Source organism: Leptidea sinapis, chromosome 30 (genome assembly GCF_905404315.1).
Source record: "Leptidea sinapis chromosome 30, ilLepSina1.1, whole genome shotgun sequence".
NCBI classification, from domain to species: domain Eukaryota; kingdom Metazoa; phylum Arthropoda; class Insecta; order Lepidoptera; family Pieridae; genus Leptidea; species Leptidea sinapis.
In genome coordinates this window covers 1331682-1343047 of record NC_066294.1, presented here as the reverse complement: position 1 = coordinate 1343047, position 11366 = coordinate 1331682, and the positions used below count along the sequence as shown (strand labels likewise).

Genomic DNA, 11366 nt, shown 5'->3' with positions numbered 1-11366 from the left:
GAGCAGCTTTCAAGTCACTATAAAGTTCTGGGCATTGTCAGAAGCTGCCATTGGCATTTTCTGCCGTCTCTGCTGCCGCTGCGGGAGACGGTCACACGGACCCATGCGGCAAAGTTCTTTACGGCATTGAAAAATAAATAACAAATGAAAATATAAAATTCCATTTCTAATAAACAAACATTCATATCGTACAAATTGTGCCACCTCTTGGCATTCGTACAAGGACCATTTACTTCGAAGTAACTAGGGTCACTAAACACCAATATAACATAATATTCTGTTTGTCTTCGCCGACAAAGCTGGGGAGCTATCGGTTCTGACCGTAGCGTGTATGATTTACTTGAAATGTAATTAGGTCAAGATGCTATAAACCTGAGAGTTGAACAAAGCAGACAAGATTTTATGACGATGCGTCACTCGAACGGTTAGCTCAGTTGGAAGAGCACTCGCACGGAACGCTAAAGGTCGTGGGCTTGAGTCCCGCATCGTTTATTAAATTTTGTTTGTGTGTCAACATGCTATGTTTGCTTCCAGGCTCGTTTCCTTCAAGGGCGGTGCCTGCGGCTGGAGAGCTGGCGCAAGGCCCTGGTGTTCCAGAAGCGGTACCTGGTGAGGGTGGTGGCGGGATACGAGGCCTTGGAGAGGCGGCTCCAGCTGCCGGGCTCGCACGACAAGTTGAGGGGAAAACGACGCTTCCGGTAACATTCATACAGTGGGAAATACTCGCTGTGTTCTGTAACATTTCTTGAACTCTATAGCCCCATCTTAATCATTTCTAAAGTTTTACTCCTTAATAAGAACCGGACTTAGGCAAACTTATATTTAAATAAATGAAATAATAATAATAAAAATATTTATTTTAGAGATGGAAAAACAAAAAAAAAACAGTTTATAAAAATGTATTAAAATAGGAAATTTACAGTTGTTTGTATGTGAATTATTTACAAAGTATTCAAAAAAAAAAAAAAAAATGCTGCCGAAAGTAACTAATCCACACGGAATTGGACAGTCTCTTTAATAGTAAACATACACATATTTGTTTGGACTTTCCTGTGAATTTTCACCTCCTATTTCATCCCCACGTAGGTCAATGTTTCAAAAATGCTGGATGAAATGTTTAATATGACGAGTTCCCATGCAAACACTCATCCCTTATTTCAGCCCGATCAAGTTTTTCTATACAAGAAAGGGTAACTTATGTCCTTTTCCAAGGTCTAGTCTATTTTTGTACCAAATATAATCCAAATTGATTTTGGAGTTAGCCGTGAAAGCTTGACTGTTTGGACTTCCTTACGAACTTATTTTTGCTTTCTTTACCATTGCCTATTTTATCCTCTATCCCCTACACAGGTCGTAATTTGAAAAAAGCTAGAAAAAATTATTATTAAATTCTTATCAAGTGCTTAAATACAAAATTTCCTGGTGTCAACTTCGTCAATGACAATCTTCCATCCCCTATTTCAACCCCTCCAAGCCTCCTTTTTTCGCGATAAAAGGTAGCCTATATTTTTTTTATGAAAATAAGGGACGCGACGAGCAGGACGTTCAGCTGATGGTCATTGATACGCCCTGCCCGTTACAATGCAGTGCCGCTCAGAATTCTTGAAAAACCCCAAAAGTTTTGGGTGAGACTACAACTGTGCTCGTCATCTTTAGACATAAGGTTAATGTTAAGTCTCATTTGTTCAGTAATTTCACTAGATACGGCGACCTTCAGACCGAAAAACAGTTATGCTTACACATTACTGCTTCACGGCAGAAATAGACGCCGTTGTGCCATAATTTAGCCACCCATAATCTAGTCGGCATCCTGTGCAAAGAAGCCTCCCAATGTCCTTTCTCAAGCTCAAACCTATCTCTGTACTAAATCATATACTAAACATCAAAATCGGTGCAATGGTTTAGGCGAGAAGGTTATTAGACAGACAGAGTTACTTTCGCAAATATAATACTGACTATAAATAGTCTGAACGTTTGTGTTCCAGTCCTGTTGATAAGAAATTATGACGCACCAAGGCAATGTAATTGTACATGGCTATAAATTACTTAACTGGGACGCAATAGTATAAAAGCTGGAGAATATGTTTTAATTCCCCGTATCCAATAAAAGTTAAAGAATATCATGTAACGGACGCTTTCCTTAAAATGAAGTATGTTAATTATTTATCGTATGGTCTATCTCTTTGATAAATTAAAGAAAACGTTGTTACTTGATACGATAGTTTAGAGTAACACTAAAATAAGCTATGTTTGTCATTTTTTCAGGGCGGTGGCATTCGTGGCCGTGACAGCGGCGCGTATGGCCTTCGTGGTGCGGCGCCGCATGGACGTGCGGGCCTACGCCGCGCACGCCGTGCTGCAGGACACGCCGCGCGCGTGAGTACTTCATTGTTGTAAATTAACACATGTATAAAATACTATATTCATATAGGTATGGTATTTTATACCATCAATTTTTCACGCAAACATTTCATTAAAATTAAATATCTTGTTTCATTGCAAAAAACCTGGTTAACCTTCTATAATAAGTTAACGTTGATTCTTATAAGTTAGCTATCTACGAGTGACAGTCCCATCGAAATAGAACCAGGCATCGGAGACTAGCTGAAACTTACAAACATTCAAAATTTTAGTTTTATATTACAAACAGACACTTTAATTTCATTTATAATGCATATGATTATTTGTTGCTAATAGTAAATCAATGTTTTATGAAATGTATAATGCTTGTACATATAATACTTCCGCCTCCATATTTTGACAACTTTTATTCAGCATGTTGCAAATAGAATTTCCTGAAGTATACCGTAATGGCTTGTAAAAAAGGGTAATTAATGACTGCTGGCAACTACGAAACCCACACCACATAAGCACTTGTGTCGCTTCTGTGGCTACAGAATCCACTGTCCATCATGAAAACTGTTACGTTATGCTCGGAACAGATTAAGTTATTGTCAATTTGTTTCGCACTGTAACAAAATATTACAGAGTGATACTTGTTTGATTTAGTCCGTGACACAATCACTCGACCGGAAATACACAGAAACAATGCTATTTAATAAAACTGGATAGGTTTTGAGTACTCAGAACATAGCTGTTTCAGATAAGTAACCAATACCGTACGTGTGTTGATTAAATGCGTCTTGTTCCCTTATTGTGTACGATATATTATATGCTTAATATCCGGACGACCTCGGATTTTTAAGAATGTACAAAACTTGAACAAAAAAAATCTAATACATCTGGATTCGAACCGGGGTCTTCTGCTTTCCGGACCACCTAAAGTCCTATCTAAGCTATTATAGTCTAGTATATAATGGCGAAATTTATCATTGTATTCTAATGTTATTGTAGCAGTTTTGTCATTAAAACACTGATAAAAATACATTTTCTAGAATTGAAACCTAGCTAGACCGATTTCTCGACCCCGAAACTACATATATACAAAATTTCATTAAAATCGTTGGAGCCGTTTCTGAGATTCAGATTATGTTTAATATACAAGAATTGCTCGCTTAAAGTTAGATAGTAACATTCATAGTTCCTGTCAATACAGAAGTAACATTATAATTAATGTGTGCTTGAGCGTCACGTACTTACATTTGCCAACACGCACACAGACAGCCAAATAATGTTGCAAGTGAATAGACATTTCCCTAAATCAGTCAATTGTAAAGAATACTAGATTATATGTTATAAGAAAGAAGAAATAAATATAAGTTAAGAATTTAATAAAAACATTACGTATTTAATTATTGTTGCAACAATTTTTGAAGTGTAAGTAAAGAAGTTCTTTAAAATCGTTGTTTTTTTAAACTCGATGAAACGAATAAGTGAGACGATAGACGCGCCGTTCCCTGCTATATCCGAGGTTTTATAAATAGGTCGCAGAGATCGAATTTGGAATAATTTTTGAAATCCAAGATGGCTGCCATTTAAAATTATGATTTCAACAATATGGATATCGTATCCGAGGTTCTCGAGGGTGCAGAGATCGAATTTGGAATAATTTTTGAAATCCAAGATGGCCGCCATGCTAAATTATGATTTCAACAATACGGATATCGTATTCGAGGTTCTCCAGGGTGCAGAGATCGAATTTGGGATAATTTAATGTATAAATTCCGTAAATTAAAAGAAATATTTATAGTGACTATTCAAAGCGCTTAGTTTAAGCCTAATTGAATTAAGATTATTTGACTTTGACTTTGAATACTTATAACATCATTTGGCATCGTACATTATAGCCTCCATGTACATGTATCAATATGTACCAATAAACACAAAAAGCTATCCCAGCGGAGGAACTCGAGGTGTATAGTACATTCAGAACTCGCAACATATTTTTTTAGTGGCGTCTGTTTTGTTTACAAAATATTGTGTTGTTTTATCGAATGTATTAGCTTAAATTAAAAGTTGTGAAATAGTAGTTAGGTCTTATCTTATAATAATTTTATTATAAGACGCTTTATGACACCCTTTCACTGCACAGCAATTCATTTTTCAATTAAATTTCACGCACTGATTGTCCTGGAAGTTGACAAAATGTCACTGACGCGGCGGGAAACGTATGTGGTCATAATGGAGCACATTGAAAGTGCTTCATTTCGCGAGGTCCTACTCACGTTGTGACCGTTATTATTGTAAGGTATGTATATAACATTACTCGTGTGTGTCCAGCGACAGCGCCAGTGCGTGTCGCACGTGGGCCGGCTCCCTGCCCCGCGCCGTGCTCACGAGGCACCTGCGGATGGAACTACCCGCCTCCCCCGCCTCCCCCGACACACACGCCGCACACGCCACTCCCGCTACCAGTCAGTACCTTACTTTTATTTATTTATTATGAAAAGTACAATTACAATTTATTAATAGATAACAGGCCAAAAACAACAGATGTTTGTCCGGCATGTTAGAAAATAGTACATTATTGCAAAGGCCGGGAAACAGGCAATTGCAGGTCGAGTATGAGTTTGAAGTAGGCGAGGACCTCACTAAATACGAGACAGGCAATTACTATTTCCCACCGAGGCATATATATAGTGCTTTTCTCAAAAGAAAATTCGATACTTCATGTGTTGTTTTTTCGAAAATAATGACAATATTTCCATGCATGTTTAAGAAATAATATTATCGCCTACAATTAATATTAACTTATACATACACAATTTAATAATACACTATAAAAACGATAAAATTATGTACAACATGAAGCTAATAACAGTTCTTATTGTAGGTCGGGTGAGTCGCATGACGGCATCGTGTTTAATTTATGAGTGACCGTCTGATTTGATATATTAATTAGTAAACAATACTCAACTTTATAGTGAAAAGCAAGTACTAAATTGCGGATAACACAACACGCTACGCACTAATCATGGCTTCGACAACGAAAGGCAACTCAAGACGTAAAGTTATAACCAATATACAGGTTTTTTAAAAAGAATAACTTTAATTTTGTTTTAACATTCTTTGTAGTAATCTTATTTTTACCTATTCACTTATTATTACCGTTCGCTACATACTTGTCTAATTTTTATGGTCACAAGTGAAGGAAGTCGCAGATGACCTCAGCATTATCTGTACATAATATATGTGTTGTAACTGTAAACAAGGCGTAGCGTAATATACTATCACAGCCACCCGTACACAATATATTATTATGTGTGTCTTTGAATAAAAATACTTTTATATAAGTAATGTTTAATTGTCTGAACCGCAATTTGCTATAGTTATATTTGTTGTGGTTTTTCTACCCCGGACGGATACTACACATAACTGACACACATTCCTTAGAGATCCCCAGATTCCATCAAACACGTTAGTTAAAGTTTACGTAATGTCCCACACATTATGTAAAGTAATAACTCATTTCTTAATTATTTTTGAATTTACCGTTATATGGTCAATGGAATTGAGTAAGAGTAGGGTTTGCCTCTGTGTTTTACTTTATTATAAGACACTAACATAATACTGTTTGACCAGCAGAAGAGTGCCAGCGAGCCAGCACTAACTCTACGAGGAGTAACAGATACTTGTTCAGGTAATAATATACGCTTTTTATGATTCACATTGAGAAAATCTTAACTATTTTATACCAATCTGCAACAATAATGTTGTAAACTTCATAAAAATGTATACATCCAATAGAAGTTTTTTGTGGATTTGACATCTGTTATTAAGAGATGTTTTCCTGATGCGATCACAATAAGATATGCATATTAGGAAATGAGACACGCGCGATCCGTTGGCCAGGTCGGCAAACGAGCAGGCGAGTGTACTTACTAATTTATATGCATATTAGGAAATGGACACGCGCGATCCGTTGGCCAGGTCGGCAAACGAGCACGCGAGTGTACTTACTAATTTATATGCATATTAGGAAATGAGACACGCGCGATCCGTTGGCCAGGTCGGCAAACGAGCACGCGAGTGTACTTACTAATTTATATGCATATTAGGAAATGAGACACGCGCGATCCGTTGGCCAGGTCGGCAAACGAGCACGCGAGTGTACTTACTAATTTATATGCATATTAGGAAATGAGACACGCGCGATCCGTTGGCCAGGTCGGCAAACGAGCACGCGAGTGTACTTACTAATTTATATGCATATTAGGAAATGAGACACGCGCGATCCGTTGGCCAGGTCGGCAAACGAGCACGCGAGTGTACTTACTAATTTATATGCATATTAGGAAATGAGACACGCGCGATCCGTTGGCCAGGTCGGCAAACGAGCACGCGAGTGTACTTACTAATTTATATGCATATTAGGAAATGAGACACGCGCGATCCGTTGGCCAGGTCGGCAAACGAGCACGCGAGTGTACTTACTAATTTATATGCATATTAGGAAATGAGACACGCGCGATCCGTTGGCCAGGTCGGCAAACGAGCAGGCGAGTGTACTTACTAATTTATATGCATATTAGGAAATGAGACACGCGCGATCCGTTGGCCAGGTCGGCAAACGAGCAGGCGAGTGTACTTACTAATTTATATGCATATTAGGAAATGAGACACGCGCGATCCGTTGGCCAGGTCGGCAAACGAGCAGGCGAGTGTACTTACTAATTTATATGCATATTAGGAAATGAGACACGCGCGATCCGTTGGCCAGGTCGGCAAACGAGCACGCGAGTGTACTTACTAATTTATATGCATATTAGGAAATGAGACACGCGCGATCCGTTGGCCAGGTCGGCAAACGAGCACGCGAGTGTACTTACTAATTTATATGCATATTAGGAAATGAGACACGCGCGATCCGTTGGCCAGGTCGGCAAACGAGCAGGCGAGTGTACTTACTAATTTATATGCATATTAGGAAATGAGACACGCGCGATCCGTTGGCCAGGTCGGCAAACGAGCAGGCGAGTGTACTTACTAATTTATATGCATATTAGGAAATGAGACACGCGCGATCCGTTGGCCAGGTCGGCAAACGAGCAGGCGAGTGTACTTACTAATTTATATGCATATTAGGAAATGAGACACGCGCGATCCGTTGGCCAGGTCGGCAAACGAGCAGGCGAGTGTACTTACTAATTTATATGCATATTAGGAAATGAGACACGCGCGATCCGTTGGCCAGGTCGGCAAACGAGCAGGCGAGTGTACTTACTAATTTATATGCATATTAGGAAATGAGACACGCGCGATCCGTTGGCCAGGTCGGCAAACGAGCACGCGAGTGTACTTACTAATTTATATGCATATTAGGAAATGAGACACGCGCGATCCGTTGGCCAGGTCGGCAAACGAGCAGGCGAGTGTACTTACTAATTTATATGCATATTAGGAAATGAGACACGCGCGATCCGTTGGCCAGGTCGGCAAACGAGCACGCGAGTGTACTTACTAATTTATATGCATATTAGGAAATGAGACACGCGCGATCCGTTGGCCAGGTCGGCAAACGAGCAGGCGAGTGTACTTACTAATTTATATGCATATTAGGAAATGAGACACGCGCGATCCGTTGGCCAGGTCGGCAAACGAGCAGGCGAGTGTACTTACTAATTTATATGCATATTAGGAAATGAGACACGCGCGATCCGTTGGCCAGGTCGGCAAACGAGCAGGCGAGTGTACTTACTAATTTATATGCATATTAGGAAATGAGACACGCGCGATCCGTTGGCCAGGTCGGCAAACGAGCACGCGAGTATACTTACTAATTTATATGCATATTAGGAAATGAGACACGCGCGATCCGTTGGCCAGGTCGGCAAACGAGCACGCGAGTGTACTTACTAATTTTAATTTACTTATAGAACTTAATGCCAACGCTATTTTGCTCGGAAACTAGATATATACCATTTAAATTGCATGCGTATTATATATATATTTGTCATAACATATAAGGAATTGATTCCTTTAGAATTCTTTTTTCATGTCATTTTGTTAAATCTAATATACTAGATACTACTACCGCTTCGGAAACAAATAAAATATACAATATTGTACTGTCATTGCTATTGCTATAAAGGAACCATAATGTAGACCCAGGCTGTCGGATCACTTAGATATTCAGCTGTGGAGTAGTACGATTTACGACAGAGCCATTTTTTAATAAAACATTTAAATTTATTTATAGATAATGCCTGATATATAGCACGAACAGCTCTCTGTGTCATAGTACATGTAATATTGTGTTACAGTTCTCCGCGGGAACTATCGATAGCGTACTCGAGCAAGATGGACGCGCTGTCGCGGTCGCCTCGAGAGACCAGAGACAGACAGACACCGTGACCCTCGAGGCACACGCTGAAGACAGCACCTTACAAGAGCGTCAGGAGATACTGGCCACGTCGTTGTCACAGGCTAGTACGGGCTAAAGTATTGTAAATGAGAATACGATTATAGATGCGTATGAATGGAGAGTGCGCGCCATGTTTTGGTGACTTGGCGTTGGAACAAAGCAAACGGACAATTCATGATTTTTATTATTGCATTGAAAACTGAGATGAATAATTATCTGTAAATGTGCCGAAATGTTACATGTTAATAGTTTGTAATACAGTTTATAATGGCATCCGACGGTTCTTAAAAACAGACTAAATTTGTATGTAGTTTAGAATTATATAATTTTTTGTTCTACGTACAAGTGGATCAAGTTTTGTTTTTAGCTGTTAATGTAATGTGCTGACTGTTGCAGACACTGTCTTAACCTACTCCCATCGATCACAACAAAGATTTAATTAATTTTAATAAAAACTGGCTATTTTTATCTTTATAATTGTTATTATTTATTTAAATTTTATAATTAATTTTAGATTATCGGTAGTTCTAATTTCCAGAGGTTTGCCATTTAAAATAACTGTTTGCAGTAACTTAAAGTCCAGTTATTTTGAAATTGTTACTAGTAATTAAGAATGTGTTTGTATTTAAGTATGGTCTTGTTTGAAGTGTTTCTTAAAAGAACTTCATCATAGCAGATAATGTTCCAAAAATATACAACCGGCAACGGTTCACTATACTGTAAGTATATTTTGTTGGAATTTTATCCGTTATTTTAAAATTAGTTTAAATGTAGTTAATTAGTTTTAGATGCCATATTTGGCGATGAAGCATTTCCTCACAATTAGAGTAAGTGGACTCAGACTAACGTAGTGCGATAGACGGATCGCGCGGGGCCAGTGATCAGCTTTTTCAAATAGGCTTAACATTATTTTCTCTAACACAATATTATATTTATAAAGAGTTTTTTCACAAAAATGTTGGTTATTTACGCAAACATTTTTATCAATGTATTGAATTATGAATTCTGAATTCAAACTTGTTTAAACGAATTCCTATTCAAAATCAGTCCAGATACACGGTCACTAGCTTCCTAGCCGTGGTCCGTCTATAACCTTGGTCTGTGCGAGTAGATTAGTGCCAAATTGTATATATTTCAACAGTTTTTCTTAATTTATTGTAAGTTATGTCGGTCGTTTCCGCCTACTGCGTGTGTTTGTTCGAGTGACTCAGTCGCCTATGTCCCTTTACCTTTAACATGGCGATTACATCAATTATCCGCCATTTTGTATTAATTTATATAAGCTTGTGTATAGTTTATTTGAAACGAAATTTGCGACATTTTGAGTTTTGCACGTATTTGACATGTGTAGATATATTATGTCCGGCACGGATCTTGAGTGGTAGCGTTGAATGCGAGATAATTAAAAAATAATTCTACAATGTACCTTGTCTTCCTCGCTTGCCCCATTAAGCGATTATAAACCTGCTAATTAGTTTCTCTGGCCGCTCTTATTCCGTGATGTGACATATTATACCGATGCGATGCTTTTTTTATCTAAATAGTTAAGATTAGTAAGTTGTCTCGAAGCACAAGGCTTGCCATAACGGAATAGTATTGTTTTTGAAACTCGAGAGTATCTAAAGTACAAGTTAGGTTAGGTTTAGGATACGAGCGACGCGCGAGGCCGGGCCAACCGCCACGTGTTCAGACATTTTGTATGTTTCAATAATATTAATAGTATGTAATTGTTTGTTATTCGACTTGAACACTAGAAATGCCAACATGATAAGTATTATAGGATTCCATGTATTTAGGGTATATAAATCAAACGACTATAGAAAATAATTAAATTTGAATGTCTAAATTCATTTTAGCAAATCATGTAGTACAGGGTGTATTTGTTTTGACATCACAATAATCTTAAACCAATGTAATCGAGTAATTCTCTGTCCGTCTAACTAGTGCCTTAAATTCGTTTAAATTTTACTTCTTTCAAGAATTCGTACCTTACATCAATACACCCTGTATATAATAGTATTATGACTAATGCCACCGTACAACAGTTATAACATGAGTGCGCCGTCCCTCATAACATGATACACCTGTGATTTCCAGAATGCTTACTCTTAGAGCGACAGTGATTCCCTTTTAATTCCTTTTCTAGGTGCTTTGATAACGTCACAAATAAAAATGCAAAGTATAGTTCAAATATTTATTACATTTTTTTTTGACGAACGACATGAATTTTTCGATGTCAGTTTATAATAAGCTAAGGGGATATAATAAGGGGTCACATAAGGCTTAACGTCTAACGAACAATTTAAATTGAACGATATTTTAATCGTTTAATGAAATTCTTAAACCGAAGGAAAACGCATATGCCTCTATTGTATACCTCGTACCGATAACCAATATTAGTTTTCGGAGGTTTAACAAACAGTTATTCGAATAAGGTTTATTATAACTTAAGCATTTTATTACGAATAAGGCGGTAACTACCAATATATCATTGCTAACTTTTTTTTTTTCAACAAGACAATAAACCGGGACCCGTACTCATGTTACCTCATACGATGTGACCAAAGACTCGATAGATATAGATATAGTAATAAAATAGACG

At 37.8% G+C, this 11366-nt stretch overlaps 1 protein-coding gene across 1 annotated transcript in view; it reads left to right on the top strand.

Annotated features, from left to right (window-relative positions):
* Positions 1-2396, top strand: part of LOC126973816 (putative leucine-rich repeat-containing protein DDB_G0290503) — an 81410-nt gene extending 79014 nt beyond the window's left edge. The window contains exons 28-29 of the mRNA XM_050821157.1: positions 535-698; positions 2266-2396. Coding sequence (XP_050677114.1) covers positions 535-698; positions 2266-2380 — 279 coding nt within the window. The 3' untranslated portion in view covers positions 2381-2396. The remainder of the gene's footprint in view (positions 1-534; positions 699-2265) is intronic.
* Positions 2397-11366: the final 8970 nt, after the last annotated feature.